Raw genomic sequence first — 24,948 nt, forward strand, 5'->3', positions numbered from 1 at the left:
TCCACTAACCATAAGCAGTTACAAATAATGTATGTATATATATATTTTGAAAGACCCTTGCTCAAATTTCTACTTTTAATGTATATGTATCACCTACAATCTGCCCCACAATACTTCTGAGCACAGATTGTCACTAAAGAGGTACTTTTATATTCCTCCACCTGAAGAGATTTTTCTGCACGTAAGTAAAATGTGAGATTATTACACAACCGACTCATCATCTCAGTCTAGGTGTGACTGAGGCTGAAATATGCAAAACACAACCTCATTCTCAATTCAGCTTCTCAATCTCAACAATGATGCTTTTTGTCCAACATATCAGAAGCAGCAGTGTTGAAATTTCACAGCCCTCAATGAGAAAGTAAATGTTGTACCTTGTGTGCTATTACCATTTTTATGTTGGAAAACCATGTTAAAATAAGTATTAAGGTACATAATAAAATAACAGCCTAGACTCCATTATAAATGTCTTTTATCCATAAGTGTGGAAAATGAAAATAGCTGTCTGATCATCAGGCATAAAGTATTCATGAGATTTTGTAGTACTCTGATATGTTGATAATTAAAGGTATCAGTGATACAGTTCATGGGCTTACCTTTAACTACCACCTCAAATAAGGCCTTAATCCTGTCTAGGCACTGCACAGCCTGGTTGGACAGCTGCCACTTTGGGTGCAGGATATTTGCAAACCAGGTGTCAGGCTTTTTGCCTGGTTTGCCGACCATAACGATGGCCTTGTACCCCAGTGCATGTAACTTTTCAACCTAGGTATCAAAAAAGTAAATTAAAATCTCATACAGAAATATCACAAGCATGAATTAAACACAGAGACATGCAACACATACCAAAATTGATGCCTCATCCATGACATGTGAGGTGGTTCTATTCTTCCTTTGTTTTTTAAGCCAGTCCTCTTTTTTTGCCTCAAATATTTTTAATTTTTTTTCAAGTCTTTGCCTTTTAGGCTGTACCACCTGGCAAGACTTGCATGTCTTGGCAGCCACAGGAATGACTGCATTGCAGCTAGTGCAGATGGTTGTGGTTGACCCTCTTGGCATTTTTTACCTGGAATATGAAGCAATATTTATATTTTAGCAACCAGAGCCATGTTCTTAGCAGCCTTATCAGTGTAATTAAGATAAGGTAAGATATCAATATTATATCAATATATCTAGATAGATATTAAATCAACTATAACAGTAGCCTGCTTACATGAGGTAGGATGGATAGACAGTTGTTATCAATAGGGTTTATATTGCATGTTAATTAGTGTAAATTGCACATTGCTGATAAAAAATGCACATTACTGTCCAAAGTTGTATGTTGCATACTACTAATTAAGAAATAGAAAAACAGTGATAGTATTGCACAAATTAAGATGTATACTACATCTTAGTATTAAGAAGAAAAAACAGTAGTAATGTTGCACTGTGTTACTATTGCAATTCCTGTTACAGTACTAGGACAACATTTACAAAAAATAATTTACATCATTTTTGCCACATTCTTAGCTCACTGTAATTATATTTAATAAAAATATATTCACACTACATTTAATATCTGTAACTTACCTGTCCAGCTTCAGCTATACTGCCGTGTGAAGAGCGCGTACAATCGTAAATTAGCGCCAATATGTTCACGACCCGCCTTATTAGGCCTCTGATTGGCTGACTGTGATCTGTAACCAATCACCTACACAGATAACCAGGGCAGTAGCCGATCAAAAGCAAAGACTGGCGCGTGGTAAATCAGCTGACTTCCCACCCCGAACTATTATGTGGACTACGTTTTTATATTCTGACAATCCAAATATGTTTACACTAACGCCCCTTCTGTAAACATCTAACTATAGGGACAGCGGAATTTTGTTTAATAGTTCTCTTTATCACACAAGCATATAAAGTAAGTAAATAGAAGTTTATAAAGTTAAGAGCAGCATACAAAATAAAGTGAAATACACGTGGATGTGGGTTAGGGATGGATGTAAAGTGCAGATTGTCAGGTGCAAGTCCAGCTCATGCTTTCAGCAGAACATATAAAGCTTTGGGGATGTCATTCTGTTCATGGCCTGATGTCCCTGAACCTGCCCGAGGGGAGTGTGCTTAAACGACATTGTCCAGGGGGTGAACAGTCAGACCTGATCTTTTTGGCTCTGTTTCTCAGCTGGGCTGAGTAGATTTGTTCAAAGTACGGAAGAGGGACACTAATGATCTTAGATGCACTCTTATTGACCCGCTGCCTGTCCTTTCTCTCCTCTGAGGTGCAGCTGGGGAACCACACCATGCATCCATAGCCCAGGTCACTTTCTATGGTCCACTGGTAGAAGTTAGTGAGGAATCTGTGGGAGCCCAGTTTTTCTGAGGGTACACTGTAGGAAGAGTCTCTGCTGGGCCTTCTTCAACACTTCTCTGGTGTTCACTTCCCATATCAGGTCCCCTGAGAGGTGAACATATGTACCTGAAACTCCCCATCTGTTTCACTTCCAGTGATCACCAGACTGGCATGTGTTGTGTCCCTGTTGTTATGGAATTTTATATCCTTAGGTTACATGAGGTCACGTGTGGGCCTTGAGGTCCTTGGCAGTATTTATTGTTTGGCTTTGACTGGAAACAACAGGTGCCAGTCTATCTCAACACTGTGGTGGCCAGAGTTGAAAAGAGCGGTTGCCGCCTTCTTAGACATAATAGAAAACTGGCCGTTGACGTTCACATTGGCGTAAACCAGGGATGTCCACATGTTGTGGATGTTTAATCTGATGGTTAATCTGAATCATGTGTGTTGAAGTAGGGAAACATCTAAAACCTGCAGGACAGCGGCCCTCGAGGACCGACTTTGGACTAAACAGACGGTAGTGTCTCCAGATTACAATATGCTGACAATAACACCTGCAAGGGAAAAAAAAAACAACACTCTTTGGCCTAATTCTGGGCGTAAAGTATTTGTGGTGTTATCTTGGGGTTTAAAGTATCCACCAGCATGAGTTGGGCAGAATGTGAGAATGACTCAGGCTTCTGATGTACTGTGTCTCCAATTCTCTTTGTCAAAGTGTTAATATTACAGCATAAGACAGAGGCTCCTGACCTTACCATTCAGCAATTTCTCCACAACACCTGTGTTTTATTAAGTCTTTGATAAGCTCCTTTGTCTTGGTGTTGAGAAGCAAGTGATTGTTCTGACACCAGGATGTGAGGGCTTGGACCTCCTCCCTGTCTTGTTGGTTCTCATCCCCACCACAGCTGTGTCATCTGCAAATTTGTATATTAAGTGTTATGAATGGCAGTGAGTGAAAAGTGAGTATAAGAACGCTGGTTATGGGACCAGGCCTACCGACAGTAAAGCTGTACTGAATACCTGATCCATTTGTTTTTGTTACATGTCATAAAGAGACGCAACAGCCTCCTGTGATTCCACATAAGATTAAGAAGTGTGATTCCCACATATGCAACTGTATTTGGGGACTGTATTTTATATTAGTTTATCTGCATCTCATATTTACAGTATATATATTTATATAATGTCATAGTGGAAGAAAATGTCACGATAGTGCAAATTTAAGTCATTTATTTTATATATGCACATCTTTTAACATCATACAGTATGCACAAACTGTATAACAAATCCACACATTTGGAGTGGAGAGCAGGTTTGTGTGGGCTCTGCAGGTACAGAGTGTTTTCCAGACTTGAACAGAGCGCAAAGATGGCCGTCATAACTCTTCATCCGTTGATGAGCTACTGTCCAAGTTTTCTTCCCCGGAGGAAGACTCATCTAAAGACACCATGTGCTGTCCCAGAATGCGCTGATATGTTGTGCGGGCTGCAGTCTGCTGAGCTTGAATTTTGCACAGTCTTCGTTTCAATACGCAGAGTAGTCCCTCACGTCCACTCTCTGTCAATGCTGCAGTACTGCCTAAGATTATTTGATAGCAAATATTAAAGGAACTTGTTAGTTTTATCATTACAAATAATCATTAAAAATATTTAAAAAAAGCATATATACATACTTTGACCTGTGATTCCTTCAGAGAGCTGGGAGGAAAGCGTTTCAATCGTTCCAGCCATGCTCCGCATGTACTCCCAGTGCTGCTTGATTTCACGAACCACAATTACCGCTTCTTCTTCAAGTCTATTCAGCAGCATTACCTTGTCAAAAACTTTTTTTTTCTGGCACATATCACCGTGACCTGCAATTCATCACATCAAACACGTTAGCAATTATAGAAAGGTTTTATGGTTTGTGCATGAGCAATCTTACACACTCAGTGTCTTACTTACATTCCCAAGGCCAGGAGAAGTTGTCTTCAACCAAGAACTCATCAGGAGGAGGGAGTTTGTCAGCATCACCCACAACAGTGTTGTAGTCAACAATGGCATCATCCAAAGCTTTCTTTTCTGCAGCAATCTTTTTTCTAAGTATATGCCTCCGCTTACTGCCAACTGAAGGATGAAACAAAATGATTGCGTGAAATTATAAATTTACAAGGTAATAAATAATTAAAAAACAAAAATAGCCTTTATAGTCTCACCAGTCTGACGATAGAGCTGAAACTTGCGCTGCTTGATGCTCAAATATAGTCCTTCGATGGTCTTCTGCCTATCATTTTGAACAGTTGCTCCTTGTGAAGACAAGTAAAGTTGTGACAGAGTTCAGTGACAGAGGCAAAATTTATTCAGTACAAGCAACATTGTCAGAACCATAAATAAATGTGAAAAAACAAAACAATTTCAATTGATGTCATTTACAATTAGTGAGTTCCAGCAGAGTTCTGTAAATAAGCATAATGAACAATCTTCTCCCCGTACTACCTGTGGTCCACTGCTGAACATCACACACCCATTGCTGTACTGCGTCTTCATGTATAGACAACTCGGTAGTGAGTTTTTGAAGGTCCTTCGTTGCGTCTGCAATCCTCTGTACAGTCTGTCAAAAACAAATGCATTGTATAATTTTCTCCAAAAAAAACACATTTTTTTTAAATTAAAAAAAAAAAAAAAAAAAAAAAGTCAATACCATACCTTGATGTATCTTTTAGCCAATGTCCAGTCAAGGTTTTCTGCCTTCCTCTTGTTCCAGCCACTTGCTTGGATCGTTAGCATGTCTGTGCGAACTTGACAAACAAACCACATTAGGCCAAGAAACCAGAAACTAAACAAATTACACAATTTAGATGAAAAGATTATTTACCTGCTTTTGCCATGAACTTAGAACATATGGCTGCTCGAGAAAGGAAACTGTTGACTTGTTCTACTTCCTCTCCCATGGTTGTACCTGCTCCTTCTTGGTTACGTCCTCCCCACTTCAACTACAAAACATTTAATGAATTGTTACACTTTGAAAAAACACAAGACTGGGGGATTTATAGGGGGTATTATAAAAACAATTTGTCAATAATTACCTCACACATCCATGAATGTGCTTTAGCATGCATAATTGAAAGAAATGGGCGCATGTTCAACAGGTCTTGTAGCTCTGGACAGAAACGGACAACCCTCTCCAGATATGGCCAGTATTTGCAGACTACGTCAGAGCAAAAAAACTTCACAGTCGGTGATGCCAACTGTTTCTGAAGATATAACGGGTACGCAAATATTTCACCACGGAACATATTCAGTCCTTTGAGCAAGACCCCATGACGGCAGACCGCAACTTCAACACCTTCCTCATCCAATTTGCTTGCCGACTTGCTTGCAGACTCTCGTGCTGCCACCCATTGACCTGTACCACAAGTCCCTTTTGCAGGATTCTAAAAAGAGATGAAAGCAGATATATGTAGATAAACTCAAACTGTATGAATAAAGCTGTAAATGTCAATGTTGTGGTCATAGTAAATAAAAATTGTAAGTAGACTGCAAGTGTTTATCAACATTTAAAAATAAAATGTAAATTTACATGTTTGGTTGTCCCATGGATGTAGTCAACAAAGGAGGACACTTCGGCATCCTTGGCCAGAAACACACCATCGAAAAATCCATCAGGTCTTAAAAAAAACAAAAAACAAAATAGAAAGGATTAAAATGACAATTACAGTAGCACTGTAGAATTTATATGGAACAGAATTCTACACACCCCGGTTGGCTCTTGAAGCGGTAAAGTTTCCGATTTCCATCCACTGCAACAGCAAGCATGGAGGGTGTGCATGCAGGACACTGAAAGTGCTGCACCTGAGACAGCCTTTCCACTTCGTATTTGGCATAGGTCCATTCCAGAAATGACTTCTGCATAGTATCCCCACATATCTTGCCGCTCTAAAAGCAAAACATAAAGGGAATGGGGACAGGGTATATCTGTTCTCTGACCCTGGATTCTGCATTCAATTCCAATAAGCCTGCACCACCTCAGCAAACTTGGTTGTTTTCTTGAACAACATCTTGTACTCACCCGACCAAAGACTTTTGTGCGATGGTCTAGCATGCTAACAAAAGCTTGCCGTGACATTCCTGGGGCAGTGATCTTGAGATCCTCGTATGTACTGAACAAATCCACAGTGTACAAAGTGTCAAAATTGGATGTGGCTGGCCAATAACCACCATCAACCAGATCACCCATGTCCACTGACAAGGACTTTCCACAGGGGCAGCTGACACGTGGGAGGGACAGATTGTAACGGCCTGAATATCAAAAGAAAAGTTATTCCAAAACACAAGGAATATAAAAAGTTGATACTGTATGAAAAGACTATTTTGGAAAATCCTTACCATTCATTCCAATCAAAATTACTTGCTTTCCTGGGGAAACACTCATTTGCCCAGTAGAACAATCACAGTGAGGATGCATGATTGGTAAGACGCACTCTAGGAATGAAATAAGAACATTTCACATTATAAATAATTGGAAAATAAGGGTGTTCTTTCAGGGTGATATAACTTAATATTGTATTTAACACATTTTAATTACAAAATAGCCTATATAGTTATTAACAATGGTTACCTTTTTCATGGTAGGAGAATTTTCCTCCCTCATCTTCCTTGATGTATGTGGAAGGTGACAATGGCCTAAAAAAACCCTCCATCATAGATGTTCTGTTATGGAGTGCCATAGACTCATGTGTTGTAACATCACATGCAGTACAGTAACGTGGTCTTGGCAAACAATCTCTGCATGTCACTACTGCAAGCTTTTGTCCACAGTGTTGGCATAATCCCTGTTTAGGCCTCTCTGATGATAACATATGGTTAACCATAAAGGGCCTTAACATAGTCCACTTTTGCAAGGTTGAACTTTGCCTTTCCTTCCACTGTGATGAGACGGGTTCTTCAGCAGGACATCCCAAGAGATCTTGTACTTCTTGGATAAGGGAGTCTAAAAGACAAAGGAGAAAATCTGCTGTAAAGTAAGGTTCAATGTAGCTAAGCACAACAAGTGAAGAAAAAAAAAAAAAAAACAAGTAGGGAGAAGAAGAAAAGTAACCTAAGTTTTGGATGGTCTCCGTCTCTTGTCCATATGTCGAAGAACAGGAAGGTTCTGTGCTCCCAGATGTCACTGCGAAAGTATAATGATTCATTTTGTAATTAATCATATATATATATATATATATATAGTATAAAAAAAATATAATAACAATTAGCTTGAAGACCACCAACCAGTGACTTGTCCCCGTTTCTGTTTCTCCCCAGTCCTCTGTCTTTTATGGAGAGGTTGGCCGTCCTCGTCTTCCTCAAGCCAAACAACCTTTTCTGTCCGAGTTTCAGACTCTTTACTTTGACTCTGACGTAAAACACACCACTTTAATATCAGGCAATAGCAGCATCCGTATGAACAGGCAACTGTAAAAAAAAAATGTTCCATACATACAAATTTCTGGCGAGACATTTAATATTACATAATAACAACTTCAAATTGCCTCCAGGGGTGTCAAACTCATTGTCAACGAGGGCCACAGCAGCATAATGGTTGTGAGAATTTATTATGTATTCAACTTACAAATGTTACATATGCATTTACATAGATGTAAAAATAAATGTTCAGTTTGAAACCCACATTACTTGAATCAGTGTTCAAAATATTTAAGCAAATAAAGAAAAATATGTGACGTTCAATCGGATTGGATCTGCACCCTTTGACAAATAGTTGGTGGTCAAGGATTATGGGTAGTGTAGGCCTTTCCGCCATCCAAAAATACGAATAAAAAACTTTATCAGAATCGATGGAGAAAAAATAAAAAATTCTGAGGGCAACAATAATCTATCTTATTATTGAATTATCAGTGAAACTTTGACACGTTTGTGTTGAGAAATGTTGTGATATCATTAAAAGAAATCCTTAAAATAGTGAGAAAAATACTTCCGGGGCAGAGGTTCCTCGGTTTACCAATCAGATATAAGCTCAGTGTGGTGCATCGAGATTTTTTCCCAGAGCCGTAAACCGGAAGTCAAAGGAGACGGTAGCTGTGTTCGAAACCGCCTACTACATACTTGCAAACGGCATACTCATTCGATCAGACAGTATGCTGTATAGTGCTACTAAAGCTAGCCGCAGCGAGTAACGCACTTCCGGTTATTTTCACAATAAAATACCCGTTGCCTTTTATCATAGGGAAAGCCATTACGATACAATTGGTGCTTTTGTTTTGAAACAGGAAGTGAACCTACCCTCGTAACTAGCATAGATATGGTAGCCGGTAGCTAGCTTGAAACTGCCGTTTTGACAGGAAATGACGATCGGCAACGTCACGTTGCGTTGCATCCTGGGTAGTTTGAGTATGAGTAGTAATCTCATGATGCATACCCAACATTTAGGAGAATCTAGTATGCATCAGGGAAATTAAACGTTAAAGTTAGTAGGAGTAGTAGGCGGTTTCGAACACAGCCGGTATTACCGTTGTTGTAGCAGAAAAAAAAAAACATCTCGAGCATGCGCAGAACGCAATGTCCAATTCACCACGTGCTTCACTAGTCTAAAATCACGTTAAGTGTGACTAAACCAAGTTATCTCGGTGTCTTAATCCGACCACGAGTAACAATATCCGCAATTTCTCTTCAGATTAAGGTGTATACATCCATTTAATAACTCATTCTTATTGTAATTCAGCCCTTAATCCGAATTTTACAGTGCCCTGTAACTCCACTGAGTATGCGCAATTATCAAACGCCTAGGGGCGTCCAGAGTTTTGCCTTTGTCGATCCTGGCTTCTAGCTTCGCTGACCACACACGCCTCATTTCCTCTGATAAATGTATTTTTTGGCAGTCTATAAAACTCCAAAATGTTTTGAACGGTCTGACCGAGTACCCCCAAAATGGCGACTGCCGAATTGATGACAAAAACTCAGGTGGAAATTCAGTAAAAAAACTCGGCACCCACATTTCTTAAGAAAGGAACATATCAAAGAAGATATTTTTCTTACCTCACACTCTCCCAAAAGCATGTCGGCAAGAAATAACTCATCGTCGTCCTCTGGCCTACTCATTGTACCTAACACGGTGTTTACCTGTTTAAAATACAAGAGTGAGCCAGCCAGCTGCGGGGCCCTTTTAACCTTTTTTTTTTCTTTTTTTTTTTTCAACTTTATTGACAGCGACAAACTGATAGACTTGACCTGCTTGCGCATGCGTTATACAGATATGGTGTAGCTATCTCTTAATGATCTTTTAAAATATTTCTCGTTTGTTATCCGGGATTAGATGTACGACCCCTCATTAAATGTTTACAGCAAATAATATCATTAACAAATACAAATAATCAGACAATATGCAACGAGGTGGCCTAGCAGCCATAGCAGCGTCCATAGCAACCACCATGAGCCCCAGCTAATATGTATTGTCCAAGTTGTGTTGCCGTACTGTACCTGATCCGCTCGCGCATGCGGCATACAGATTTGGCGTAGCTATATTTTAATATGCTTTTTAAATATTTTTCTCGTTTGTTATCCGGGACCCCTCATTAAACGTTTACATCAAATAATATAATTAACAAATACAAATCATTAGATAACATGCAACTAGGTGGCCGAGCAGAGATAGCAGCGTCCATAGCAACCACCTTAACAACGGTGCAAATCGTTGCATTGCAACGATTTTCTAAAGAGATGCTAAAATCTTCGTAGAAACTAATAAAAGGAAGGTCGTCTACATTCTCTGATAGAAGATTATGAAAATACAATGCAAACTTCTCGTCAGAAATGTCATCTAAATGTATGTAAATGTGGATGGTAGCTCAAAATATTACATTTTCCACAGAAAATGTAAGGAGTGTCCGCCATTCTTTTTGTTTTTACCGGGGGGGAAACTTGACGGTCACGTGACCAGTGCCGAGGCCAATGTAAATGAATGGCCACATTAAACGTAAGTATGTCACAATTTTAGAGCCTTTATCGTGAATATACCACGTTTTCCCCCGTGGACCAACGTAGGTATTACACGCTTTGCTGTGAGACTGGGTTGCTCATTGGGCTGCAAATTGAGAGAGAGGAGGAGGGCAAGATAGAGATAGCCTTTGAAGAGAGAGAAGACTGAGGGCCATTGAGAAGTCATTAAGGTAATGATAATTGGCGCGGTGAATAAGCAAAGAGACAAAAGGGGGAGGAGAGAGTGTATGCATGTGTGTGCGTGTGTCAGTGTGTGTGGGGGGAGGGTGTTTAACTGATGCAAAGAGGTGTTATGTAAAGTTAATTTGATTGACAGGCATATAGTTGAACTTTAAAGCACTTGTGAAGATTTGGATGGGCCTTATTTTCTGTGTATGTGATGAATAGAAATAGAGGTGCAGAGATAGTGTGTATTGTGAGAGTGTGTGTGTGTGTGTGAAAGCAGCTCTACTTTGTGCGTGAGGAGCAGTAAAGCCTGTCCCCTTGTGACTGGGTCTGCTTGCCGGGTGACAGATAGCCCAGGGAGAGAGGGGACACCAGGCTGTTTAGCTGATAATTAAGGGGGTTTTATCTTAATTTGAGCTGTTACTCTCTATCCTCTCCTGTGATTTATGAGTTGTTGGCCAGCCCTGCTGCCCCGCGCTGCCCCCTTAGCATTGGGAACAAGACAAAGAAACCTCTTCCCTCTGTGCACATACCTCCCCATTCATGCATTACACGGTGTACATTATCACCATGCAGACTCTGAAGCACAGACACACAAACTGATAATTATACAGCTCCCAAGGAATACATTATCTGATGAGATCTCGAAAGAGTTCAAAAGCACTAAGTGCACAATATAAGCACACTGGCTGACTGATATCTGCCTGTTGCGGTCTCTCTTATGGTCTTTTTTCCCTCTCAGTGAGGCTCTTGTGGTAATGAATCATATGAGAAAAGGGGCTGATGCTTTAACCTCTCGCCAGCTGGCCAGGGAGAGACACGGAGCGGTGCAGGATTGAGTTCCTGTGAGGTGGAGTGACCGCAGGCAAGAGTTAACTCGATCTTCAGCTGGGTGGGGTATGAAGTGAAGAGGAGGCAGGGTAGGGGAGGGAAGTGTAGGGAGGGAGGGGGGGTGGTAAACAATGTGAGCCACTGTTCCCAACCTATCACCCCCTGGGGTCACAGCGGAGAAGACATGTTAGTGCAACTTCATCTCCTCCAGTCGCCTCTCACGTAAAGCCTGGGGATTTCTCCAGCGCCCTGGCTCGGATGTTGTTTTTACCCAGATTGTGGGTAGGTCTTTTGGACAAGCGTGTTTCAAACTGTGCTATAATAATCCCACAGGTATTTGGCTGGAGGGAGGGACCTTCACACCTCCTTAAAACTGGTGTGGGGCAAAAGAGTATGGGCATGCAGGTGTGTAAGCCAAGACAGCATTCTCTCACCCTCACTTGTTGAGCTTTATCTGTTTTAACTTTTCTAGTTAGTCTACATTCAAGAGATATTTCTAACTGGTAGCACAACTGTTCACTAAGTCACAGCCTTTCTAGGTCATTACTATCCGTACAGTTGCCAAAACAAGTTTGAAATAAATATTTAACAAGAGGGATTTCTCTGTGAAGGAATTCAAGGATATTCCGCTTTCTGTAAACAAAACAGTGTGAGTATAAAGTTATTTGAGATGAGATGTACAACAGGGATAGATGTTCAACACTGGACTTTTTTCTATTGACCCCCAACCCCTGTGAGTCACATAACTGTTTGTGTTTTTAGAAGGGTGCTCTTGCTTTGCTCTTATCTCTTTTCTGGTGGGGTGAGTGAAGGGGTACAAAGGAAGATGCGGTTTCAGCCAAAAGTCTTCACAGGGCATGAAACCTCATCTCTCCCCTCCTCCATCCATATAGGCTCTTAACTTTCACCCCTGACCCTGTCACACCCTCCTCTGGGTTCCAGCGCCAACAAAGGCAGGAGATTAGGGAAACTGACAGGCTAGAGGGGATTACTGTAGCCCTTTACATCTTTGGCAGCGCACACAGTTGACACAATCTGTTAGCAGTGCTTCAACTTAATCTGAGTGCAGTTTTCTTTTTAGTTTGTGTGTTTAGCCTTGGTTTGCACGTAGACTTAATTGTCGCAAAGTCCACAGAAATAACAGACACCATCAGTTTCATGTTTGACTGGCATTTAATTTTCATTGACAACACTTAGGTTAATAAACATACCCACCCACGTGTGATTAACTAGCTCAACTAAAGTAAATGTTGACATGTTTTTGCTACTTATTGCCCCCTTCAGAGGTATCTCTGTGGCGACGTCAAACACAAACAGGAAATGTTCATGGGACATCAGAGGATTGAGTGACACCTGAACAAAGGGAATGCCAAAAGTGTCTGAAATACAAATATAATCAGATAACATGATAGCCATCATTACAGAATATATTTTCAGTTTCCAGCCTTGACACAAAGTTCATTACTGGAAACCAAGTTGGAATCGCGTCACCCCAGCTGCAATGTCAACATGTTCCTGAGCCACACCCACTTCTGAACCCTGCCCTCACTGTGATCTCAACAACACACCTGCACATCTTACACAGATGTGATGCCATATTGTCATATTGAGAAAATCTAATCTGTGACAAGGAAACATATAGAAGGTATTAACACAATCCCAAGTACCGAAACTTACCTTTATGTTGGATCCTGTTACAGTTGGTGTCTCGGACCACATTTTGCCATGAAGACACACAATCACAAGATGAAAACAAATGCATACAAAATTGACCAAAAAAAACTTGTACTGGAAAAAGTTGGTTGAAAGAATAAACATATGTAATTGAATTCAGCTATAAGATGCTGAATGCTGCTTTTGTTAAGGTAAATGGACACCTGTTGCACACCTGTTCTTTTCAATTATTCTCAAGACCTTCAATCATATCCCTGTCTGCTTCACTCTCCTTTTCCTTTTCCCTTTCCACCCACTGTGGCGCTCCTGTATTGCTTTGGTTTCTAGGGGTCTGGCAGCAAGTCAAAACTGTGTACTCGACCCTCTACAAGCACGTCTGCTAACCGTTAAGCCGTTTACTCCCTAATACCAACAACAAACATTCTTTCTGTTCTTGCCCTGGGCGTAGAAACTGTTAGCTGCCTGTGAGTGAGGTCAGACAACTCTATAATCGGACTCTACCCATCTGCCCTCTGCTCTCCCACACTGAGCAGCAGGTTGGGCTCCTCGGCAGGGGACTAAGTGGGACACGGGGACACAGATGCCCACTGACACTGGGCCATTCAAGGAGCTTAAGCCCCAGCATAGTCATGCAGTAATCTCACAATGAGCAAATCAAACGTGTCCTTTGCTTGTGTGAGAGTGCATTCTGTATGTGAGTAGGACTTGTGTGGATGAATGTGAGTTGCTGTTATGAACATGTATTATTGTCTGTGGAGAGGTGTGTGTGTGCCTGTATATTTATGAAGTGCAAGATCAGACATTTCATTTGCCACAGCCTAGTGAATGTGCAAAGAAGCGTCTCAGTGGACGTGTGCTGTCACCACCCTCTCCGCACCATTTCTGTCTACAATCATTCCTTCTCCTCCACAAGGCTCCCATACTCTCTACTTCTCTCTCACACTCATACCCACGACTCTGCCTACTCTCCCCCATTCCTGCATCCCATGTTGTGCCTAATTTTAGAGCTTCTTCCCTGGATTCCAGCATCTAGCTGGAGCTGTCTCCCCACCCCTGCCTAGCTGAGAAACATCTCTCATGGATGTGCTTCACAAAGTTCTTCAACTCTCCTCTGGGGCATGTTAAAGGATGGGTAAGGGGGGGAATGAAGGAGCATTGGGGTAAATGCAGGTTAGCTCAAAACCCTCTACTTTTTAACCATAACAAGGTGCCATGGCAACAATCAATCTACCTCTCTAATGGGTGCTTTTCTTATTCTTATTCTTTGTTTCTTTTCTCCTCTTCTTGTCCGTTTGCCCTGTCACTGGAAGAGTGGCGTTCTCTGCACTGGAGTGCAAGCTCACAGGTGATTGGCTAAGCAGATTCCCTGGTGATCTATTAGCATTTAGTTAGTGCAACACATAATGTTGTGAACATTATAACAGGCAGCTGTCTGTCAAACATGGAACACACTGTTAAACAAGCTCACCTTACTAATACAGCTATATACATGCATTTAATATACCCTGAATGGGATCATTTTACCACACAGTAGTTCTAATGACATGACGGCTATATGTCATTCATGCACAATAGCCGCTTTCGGACAGACCGTTCTAAGAAAGTAGTTATCAGAACTACCCTCCTCGAATTTCATTGTGATAACTATCCTGGTCCGGGTACTAAAGTATAATCCGTTTTTCTGTCAAAACGAAAAAACGAAAAACGGAAGTAGCTGTCCTTTTTCCTTTTTTCGTTTTAAACCAAAAACGAAAAAACGGCAAAAAAAACGGATTTTGTTGATTTCATAAAAAAACAAAAAACGAAAAAAACAAAATCAAATTACGACCCAAATTTGGTTTCTGGAAATTACTTTTTTCATTTTTCGTTTCTTACGTTCGAACATGACGGCAGGCAGACCGGAAGCGGAAGTAACGCCAAAATAAAATTAGCGTGCTAATTTAATATCAAACATATTTTCCGCTTTTTATACACCCATTGTAGGTAGTAGGCTGCATTTATTTTAGTTAAGTGAAACTACAACAGCTGGTTGTTTGGGAGAACGTGATAGCCTATATAAAATTATAATACGCTTAAAAAAAGTGACCACAGCCAAATATGACAAAAGATGAGGCTAGCCTTTCATTTCTAGCTGAACATTGCATCTACAAACCTTAAACAAAATAAACAACCGTCTTTTTTTTTTCTTAAAAGATGTTTTATATTGTTTTCATATAATTTTCTGATGGCAATTATAGAATGCGAGTGCGTGTGTTATATTGAAAGCGAGGCTGTCTATGAATATAGACAACAGTGAGGTTTTTTTTTTAATGTGTTTAATTTTTTCAATAAGCAGACATACAAAAGACAAGACTAGACAGAATAATAAAACGACGACAACAACAACAAGCTGGGAACAACAACAGAAAAATCAAAAACTCAAATGGAAGGATCAGTTTCAGATAGATGTGACAGGTACATTATACAGTATTAAATGAGCTAGAGATACAGCGGGAGCTGAAAAAGAATAGAGACACCCCCCCCCCCCCCCACATGTCTTTATTAATATTTTGTTTACTTTGTTTACTCCACTTTGTCCGCACACCTGCAACATTTTGGCTTCAAAGGAGCAAAATGCAAGGTCACATTACAGGGTCTGACATGTTCACTCTTAACTGTAGGCTATGTCAGGGTGTATTTTACTGTAATCTCCAGCAATCCTGGCATGGGCCCACTGGGAAGGCCCAGAAGGAGAGAGACCGGGTCGAGATCGAGGTCCTTTTTCACAATCTTTTGCATTTCAAATAAGATATTACTCCAATAAATTTGTATTTTAACACAGGATCAGAAACAGTGAGTAAGATCACCAATTTCTGTCAGAGACTGTGGTCAGTAGCACTGGAACTCCACAAGGAACGGTGCTCTCCCCGGTGTTGTTCACCCTGTACACCACTGACTTCAACTACAACTCAGAGACCTGCCACATGCAAAAGTTCTCAGATGACACCGCCATTGTTGTATGCATTAAGGATGGGCAGGAGGGGGAGTACAGGGGACTGGTGGAGAACTTTGCCGGATGGTGCAGGTCAGGACCAACCAGCTGCAGCTGAACACCACCAAAACAAAGGAAATGGTGGTTGACTTCAGGCGAACCACCCCGCCCCTGGTGTCTGTCTCTATCGAGGGGGAGACAGTGGAGACAGTCTGCACATACAAGTACCTAGGGGTACATCTGGACAATAAACTGGACTGGTCTGCAAACTCTCACGCACTCTACAAGAAGGGTCAGAGCAGGCTCTACTTTCTGAGGAAGCTGAGATGTCTGCAACAGACTCCTGCTGATGTTCTACCAGTCTGTCATGGCCAGTGTGCTCTCCTATGCTGTGACATGCTGGAGGGGTAGCATTAGGAAGAGAGATGCTGGACGCCTTGACAGGTTGGTGAGGAAGGCTGGGTCTGTTGTAGGCACAGAACTGGAGGCTCTCACTACCACAGCTGAGAAGAGGACACTGAGCAGGCTCTTCTCTATAATGGACAACCACAGTCACCCTCTGTGTTTGCCAGCCAGAGAAGCCTGTTCAGCTACAGGTTCTGCGCGATCCCCTGCAGGACAGACAGGCTACGGAGGTCCTTTGTCCCCAGGGCAATCCAGCTATCCAACACCACACAGAAAGAGACTGCCATAGGTGATTGGACTGCATAACCCCCCCCCAATAATCAGGAACAACTTCTCTGCACTAGGACTCTGCGCTTTTTCACTAGGACAATAGACACATACTGTGTGTGTGTGTGTGTGTGTGTGTGTGAGAGAGATCTGCCTTTTTGCTGAATGTATGGAAGCGCTATATGGTTGATATATGTGTAATGATGTGTGTATTGCCTTGTGTATTTTCTATTGATGTATGTTTGCTACTGGACACCTTAATTTCCCTCTGGATTAATAAATGATACTCTACTCTCTACTCTATGTCCTACTTTGCCCGGACTTCCAGTGTAGCCTAACTCCTGGCCAATTCCCACCTTCTCCACTCTTACAGCATAAGATGCCATCACTCACTTACCATGTAATACGCTGAACTACCCTAACTTCCGAATCAGTGTATTGAATGAAGCACTGTAGCCTACACTATAAACAAATATGCTTTGCTCTTTGCTAATGGCAGTTGTGTATGTATACATGTCAGCGGACAAGCTTCACCCTTATTCCAGGGATTTATTATGTTTTGTCTTACAGCCTTGTATGATTCGGAATAAGAATATGTTGAGAAATGGATGAAACAAAGTGTCCCTGACATAAAATAACAGAGTTCCACTGATTTTTCTTATTCATGTTCAAGTTCATGTTGTTCCTTCATTTAGCTAATACTACTACTGCTTTGATTACCCACTGAAGCCTCTTCCTGTCTGCCTCAGTGCAGGTCCCAGCGGGCTCTCAATACAAGGTCTTCAGCAGTTTGGTGTCTAGATTGTTCAATCTGGACAATGTGGTGGTCCTCCTCACTGTTGGGCCCATGCCAGGATTGCTGGAGATTACAGTAAAATACACCCTGACATAGCCTACAGTTAAGAGTGAACATGTCAGACCCTGTAATGTGACCTTGCATTTTGCTCCTTTGAAGCCAAAATGTTGCAGGTGTGCGGACAAAGTGGAGTAAACAAAGTAAACAAAATATTAATAAAGACATGTGGGGGGGGGGGGGGGGGGGGGGGTCTCTCTTCTTTTTCAGCTCCCGCTGTATCTCTAGCTCACTTTATACTGTATAATGTACCTGTCACATCTATCTGAAACTGATCCTTCCATTTGGGTTTTTGATTTTTCTGTTGTTGTTCCCAGCTTGTTGTTGTTGTCGTCGTTTTATTATTCTTTCTAGTCTTGTCTTTTGTATGTCTGCTTATTGAAAAAATTAAACACATTTAAAAAAAAACAACTCACTGTTGTCTATATTCATAGACAGCCTCGCTTTCAATATAACACACGCACTCGCATTCTATAATTGCCATCAGAAAATTATATGAAAACAATATAAAACATCTTTTAAGAAAAAAAAAAGACGGTTTATTTTGTTTAAGGTTTGTAGATGCAATGTTCAGCTAGAAATGAAAGGCTAGCCTCATCTTTTGTCATATTTGCCTGTGATCACTTTTTTTAAGCGTATTATAATTTTATATAGGCTATCACGTTCTCCCAAACAACCAGCTGTTGTAGTTTCACTTAACTAAAATAAATGCAGCCTACTACCTGCAATGGGTGTATAAAAAGCGGAAAATATGTTTGATATTAAATTAGCACGCTAATTTTATTTTGGCGTTACATCCGCTTCCGGTCTGCCTGCCGTCATGTTCGAACGTAAGAAACGAAAAATGAAAAAAGTAATTTCCAAAAACCAAATTTGGGTCGTTATTTGATTTTGTTTTTTTCGTTTTTCGTTTTTTTTATGAAATCAACAAAATCCGTTTTTTTTTGCCGTTTTTTCGTTTTTGGTTTAAAACGAAAAAAGGAAAAAGGACAGCTACTTCCGTTTTTCGTTTTTTCGTTTTGACAGAAAAACGGATTATACTTTAGTACCCGGACCTATCCTTCCCCAGCGGAACTGTTTCAGTCTGCATTCACACATGAGTCGGGACCTGATAGGGACTGATGCGCCGCGCGCAGCCGTCTGCTTCAGTGACGTGTTAGCCGTTAGCCGTTTAGCTACATTCAAACACAAAACAAAACGGTAAAAGTAAGGAGAGTAGAAAAAACACCACCAAGAAGCTAATATGGAGAGCGGGGAGGCCACTGTATTCATGGTCTGCATGATGGTGATATTAATCATGGACAATCACATCAGGCGTCTAATATCGAGGCTGGAAAAGCTCACAGAGAGAGTCAGGAGATACTTTTTCATTTCATGAAGGAAGAAAGGAGAGCAGAGCGCTGCAGACAAAGGAGACCAGTGTAAGTTTAACTTATTAAACACCCGCCGGTTGTGTCTGTGTCATATGAGGAAACATTTCAGCCGTGATAGCATGACATGGGGCGTAGCTACCGACCACCACACACCTCCGTCATATTCGTTCTATAAGAACAATAGCCGCTTTCGGACTGTAGGAACCTTTGGCAGTTCTAATAACCTTTTAATCCGCGGGGCCGTTTTCTCCCGTGTTCGGACATACAGGAACTCGGGGCTTTCTCCCTTAGTTCCTATAACTATTTAGCTCCTTCTCCGAGGTCGGGTCTTTTCATAGTTCTATAGAACTAATCTAAGGGAGGTGTGTGGTGGTCGGTAGCTACGCCCCATGTAATTCTATCACGGCTGAAATGTCTCCTCATATGACACAGACACAACCGGCGGGTGTTTAATAAGTTAAACTTACACTGGTCTCATTTGTCAGCAGCGCTCTGCTCTCCTTTCTTCCTTCATGAAATGAAAAAGTATCTCCTGACTCTCTCTGTGAGCTTTTCCAGCCTCGATATTAGACGCCTGATGTGATTGTCCATGATTAATATCACCATCATGCAGACCATAAACACAGTGGCCTCCCCGCTCTCCATATTAGCTTCTTGGTGGTGTTTTTTCTACTCTCATTACTTTTACCGTTTTGTTTTGTGTTTGAATGTGGCGCTAAACGGCTAACGGCTAACACGTCACTGAAGCAGACGGCTGCGCGCGGCGCATCAGTCCCTATCAGGTCCCGACTCATGTGCGAATGCAGACTGAAACAGTTCCGCTGGGGAAGGATAGTTATCAGAACGAAATTCGAGGAGGGTAGTTCTGATAACTACTTTCTTAGAACGGTCTGTCCGAAAGCGGCTTATGAAAAGACCCGACCTTGGAGAAGGAGCTAAATAGTTATAGGAACTGAGGGAGAAAGCCCCGAGTTCCTGTATGTCCGAACACGGGAGAAAACGGCCCCGCGGATTAAAAGGTTATTAGAACTGCCAATGGTTCCTACAGTCCGAAAGCGGCTTATGTGTATAATCTTGGAAACTGATAAATATAGAAAGGGGATCTCCCTGAAATCACTGGTCTCTTCCTAAATATAACACCTCAGGAGGTTGTCAAGATGTCATTTGAAAAAGACACCTTTGATAACTTCAAGAGGGGCAACATTTGATTACTTAAACAATACTGCTGGTTTAAGGGTCACATTGTTGAAATGCAAATATGTAATGGTTTATTTACTTTTCCATTTGCAAGATTTAACTAAAATATTATTTTCCCTTAGATTTTCCCTTATATTGACTTGACAGTTTTCTTTTGCTGTAAAATGGATAACACAAACAAAGCAGTTTTTTCAGTCATCTTAATTACTTAGTTTTGACGTTTTCTTTTAAAGTTCACAAATGGAGATGCCCCTAGAAGGCACATTTAAAAAGTGGGATGAATATTATTCTTTCCTGTAATTATGTTTCTTTTATAATGTTTCTTTTTTATTTTGTATCATAAAATGTAATTGAAATTAAAGTAGGAAATCTGAAGTATGTTGCTGGCAGAAAACAATGGTCTCAACGACTGCTTTTCTGCCTATAAAAAGGCCCAAAAAGTTGCAAAACAAACTGGGCAATGTCTCACTTTGTCGTCTGTCCGCCTAGATTTGCTTTCTTGCTGTTGTTTTTGTCCTAGCTTTTGGGCCAAATCCTTACATGTAGGCATTCATTCAACTGCTCTAACAAGCCTAGTGGGGCATAAGCTGAGCTATCTGTGGGACATGAATCGGACCTGGCCAAGGGCACAAATCACAGAAAAAGAAGAAGAGAGACCCTGACAGCATAGGGCTGCAGTTCAGCTTTCTCCCTCCTCCCCTTTGCTCCTTGGTGGATTTTCTTCTTTTCCTGCTCTCTGTACTACTGTTGAGAGCTCTGACTTGGCTTGTTAAAATTAATCTCCATGCACAGCGAGGGGAGAGGACAGTTGTTTCTCTTGCCTGGGCTGCTAAGCTGTGCTGGTGAGAGAACTGGTGTGTTGGCCTGCGTGTGTGTCTTTTTGGACGGAGCAGGGATGTGATTCATCATGTGGTGGTCAGGCGAACTCAACAGGCATAACCACAGCCAGCCACACCAAGCCTTCTGAGACCATGCAGTTCTGTTGGCTGGCTGCTCTGCACACAGCATCACTTGAAACACCCAGGGGAGGCGAAAGAGGTGGTGTGTGAAACACATACAATGGGAATGCTGGAGGATGCATGAACTAAGATATGTGTGTGTGTGTGTGTGTGTGCATTAATGCTATGCATAAGTGTGTGTCTGTATATGGTGTCCACTAACATGCATGCTTGTGGAAATCAGCAGCTAGGACACAATGTATCTGAAAAGATTCGGAGAAAAAAGGGGGAAAGCATGTTGTTGTGCCTTTCTTATGTCTTTCTTTCCATGACTTGCCCGAGGAGTAAGTTTCCAGCTGAGGCCTCAGGTTTCTGAGACAGATTGGATGTGGTTGTTCCATCTCTCTCTCTTTTTTGCTTTCTCCCAGTGGATTGAGCTGAAGGACATGTCACCACAACAGTGCGCTGGATGAGACAAGCCCACATCTTTTCCTCCCTCCCTTGCCTCCTCCCTCCTCCCTCCTCTCCTCCTCCCCTTTTTTTCTTTTTTTTTTTTAAATTCTGTCCCTGCAAACACAAACACATAAACAAACTCAATTAGCTAATGACACTGGCCTGGCCATTGGGTGGTCCTAATTAACGTTTACTGGCTGCCTGATGTCAGCTCTCAAGCTGTGATTAATAACTAGCCCCCTACCAGCACACACATACACACACACACACACACACACGCACACACGCACACACACACACACACACACACACACGCACACATGCACACACACACACACACACACACACACACACTCAGATATAAGGGATGTCAGTATTTCATATTGTATTGAAATGCAACTGTCTGTGCATCTTCTAACAACTCAACATGTGCTGGCTGGCTGCTAAACAAACCTGTTTTTTTTCTAAAATTATTTTTGTAATAGTAGGCACTCCTGAGCGGCAGAAGCTGTAATGTGATCATTAAGTCCTCTGTGCTGTAAAACAGATTAGAGCCTGTGGGGAGTACAGTGGAGTAGTAAGAAGCTCAATCCAAACATACCGGACCCAGCAGACAGTGTGCGAACAGGCCCTGTGGAACGCTCCTCAGGAAAAACTGCTGTTTAGCATGCAAAGGGTTAAACTCTGTTGGATTTGCAGACTCCCTGTGTGTGACGCACTGTCTCGATGAGGGAAAGTCTAACAGGAAAGGCAGTCTAAAAAAGGTCCCTGTGCAGCATGGGCCCAAGGTACATTTTCTTTGGCGCTCTTCTCACATTTTTTGCACTTTTTTTTTTTTTTTTTTTTGCTGAACTGTTCTTCAATGGCTTTTAGATTTGCAGATTGTTGCATAGTTTCTCTGTCAGTTCCGATTTTGGAAGCGTCTTCTTTGATTGCAACAGTTGGTCTTATTTTATTCTTAAAAAATGTGGCTTGTGCAGGTTTTTGGCACAAGTCCCATTGTCTGGTGTGGACTCTTCTAATGCTCGTGTAAGTTCACCCTGCTGTTGGTGCACAATCCCTCTAAACCACTCAGAGATTTTGTAGTGATAAAACAGTGTTGCACCTGACCTAAAGGCTCCACTTGTTTCTGTGTGTGTGTGAATACGTTAGTGTGAATGAATGTGAATGAGGTCGGTTTGGAGGGTGGACACAGCGGTGACAGGACTTCATATGTTAATATGCTGCACATGTGGCTCTGGTATTGGAGGGCTGGGGTGGTCAAAATGACCCCCTACCCATTTCCACCCCATCCCATTCATCCCCAATGAATGTGGCTCTCCATTCACGCTGCTTTCACAGTGGAGGAGGGGGAAGGAGGGGGAGATGGAGGAGGAGAAGGAAGAGGAGGAGGGACTGTGGCCACAGAGGGAGAGAGGTGGTCTTTCTCTTTCCCCTGGCTCACAGAGAAGGAAAAACAATTGGTGTGCAAATGGATGCCTTTCCTTATTCCTGGATGACCCCTCTCCCTCCTTCCCCTCCTTCCTCTCCTCCCTTTCTCCTCCCTTTCCCCTTCCCTCTTTTTAGATTTACAAAGAGGAGTACAGTGGAGAACACTGCTACTGGATGATCATCTGTGTGAAATCCAAATAAAAAGAATTGAAGACCATGCACTTTGCAGCTGTTTGTTTATACTGTTTGTGATTTTCATGTGTTTTTTTTTGTGTGTGCACGCTTGTTATTGTGCCGGCTTCCCTTTCAAAGGAGAAAGGCCCCTAGTGTCCTCTGTAATTTTCATAGGTCAGAACTGACAATGACCACTTTGATAGAAAAACTATGGAGATGTAAATCAGCCAATGAAGTGAGACAAAACAACTGTCCTCCCATGGCCCCCCACACACCCAAAAAAGAGAAATTTAGATTTAAAATAGAGAGTTAGTGCAACACAAGAGAGAAAAATGCAAGAAAGGTATCCCCTCTGCCTCTATTTTGATTATAGTCTTCTTTTCAGATTCTCACTGCGATGGCAGTAGTGAAGGTGGTGGGGAGTGGAAAAGGTTGCTAAAGGCACTAAATGAACTATTTCAGTCAGTCCATCTCATTCCTGGGAAAGTTTGGAGCATCTTCTCAATTGCCTGGCACCTGGAGTGGGTAGCTGGGAGAGAGAACAATGACAGTGAGGTTGCTGGGTCGTCGGAGAACAGTCCAGCTCAGCTCCAGACGTGGACACGCTCCAGCCTCCCTTAATCCCATCACTACAGCAGCCCTGGGGCTGAAAGGACCCTCTGGAGAGGGTGGGAAAGCCTCCAGCAGCAGCAGTCAGATTTAGCATATGCCTCTTTAGTTCATGTAAATAAGCTTAGTTGTGAAGATCTATAAATAGAGTGAAAAATTGAGTCTGTACGTGAGACAAGGAGTTGAGGGGCTTAAGCTTGCTGAGAGTTTATAACTTAATGATAGAGGAAAATAAACAAACAAGATAAAGTGAACAGCAACAAAACAGCAATAAAGCAAACATGCTTCTAAGTTGTTGCGTACAGATTTAGGTTCTAAAGATGCCACAAATAATGGATTTGTCCCTATTATACATTGATGGCTGAGAACATGGAATAATCCATTTATACAGAATGATCACGAGCCTCTCATATCTCTGACTAACTTCAGGACTCAAAGGGCTCAAGGGAGGCCCAACAACATGTGAGTAAGTTACCAAGTATGTATATGTATGTAAGTTCATACCACATGGGTTGCACACAAAAATCATGTGACCAAGCCTCTCTTGTAAACCCACCTCCACTAAAGGTTGTGGTCATTGAGTATGGTATGTAAGGAGGGAGAGCTGGAGGGCTGTGCAGAAGCCTCCGAGTGTGAATGAGCAGTGAGGCGGTCAGGCAGACAGACAGTGGTCAGAGATAAGCAGATGAAAGCCTGGGGGATGGCTGGTGGGAGAGAGATTGATCCATCAAAGTCTAAAGACAGCCCGTGTGACATTTGATGCCAAAATCATGAAAACAACCCAGTTAGAAAAGCAAACATCTGTGAAAGGAAACTCTGAAAATACATTTTTGATTATTTCCCTGGTTATTGTGAGTGTGTGTAAATGAATTCCAATAAACCAGGTTAACACAAGCTAGTGACAGCACATATAAACACTACATAATGATGTCTCTACACAATATGCCTTTTCCTGCACTGGCATTAATTTGGAGTTTGTCTGTTTACTGTTTGCATGCTTCAATACAGGCTTGAAATTGCTATTAGATAATGAACACAGTTCACTTCTGCTGAGTGCCAAACAGCCAAAGAGATCAGAGCAATGGAGTATCAACACCCCTGGGTATACAGTGCAGCTGACAACAAGCACTGATCATCTTGGAAAAGGGCTACACACCTCATGAAAATGTACATCATGATTGTACAGAGTGATGATTTAGTCGTGGAACCATTCTGTAAATGGTACAAATTTGAATAAGGCTGTCACAGGGATATAATTTTCAGCTATTGATTCCATTTTTATGAGCCAAATCTTTATGGGCTGCA

At 41.7% G+C, this 24,948-nt stretch overlaps 1 protein-coding gene across 1 annotated transcript; it reads right to left on the reverse strand.

Annotated features, from left to right (window-relative positions):
* Positions 1-3,538: 3,538 nt before the first annotated feature.
* On the reverse strand, positions 3,539-7,595 carry LOC142382584 (uncharacterized). The gene is made up of 15 exons (XM_075468613.1): positions 7,582-7,595; positions 7,409-7,480; positions 6,929-7,300; positions 6,697-6,792; positions 6,380-6,609; positions 6,068-6,246; positions 5,891-5,978; positions 5,397-5,744; positions 5,186-5,303; positions 5,017-5,108; positions 4,807-4,921; positions 4,527-4,616; positions 4,276-4,437; positions 4,005-4,184; positions 3,539-3,910 (listed from the first exon to the last, which is right to left on the reverse strand). Exons 3-15 carry the CDS (start codon positions 7,194-7,196, stop codon positions 3,708-3,710), a joined length of 2,169 nt encoding a protein of 722 aa, XP_075324728.1. The 5' UTR covers positions 7,197-7,300; positions 7,409-7,480; positions 7,582-7,595; the 3' UTR covers positions 3,539-3,707.
* Positions 7,596-24,948: the final 17,353 nt, after the last annotated feature.

Source organism: Odontesthes bonariensis, chromosome 6 (genome assembly GCF_027942865.1).
Source record: "Odontesthes bonariensis isolate fOdoBon6 chromosome 6, fOdoBon6.hap1, whole genome shotgun sequence".
In the NCBI taxonomy this organism is placed as follows: Eukaryota; Metazoa; Chordata; class Actinopteri; order Atheriniformes; family Atherinopsidae; genus Odontesthes; species Odontesthes bonariensis.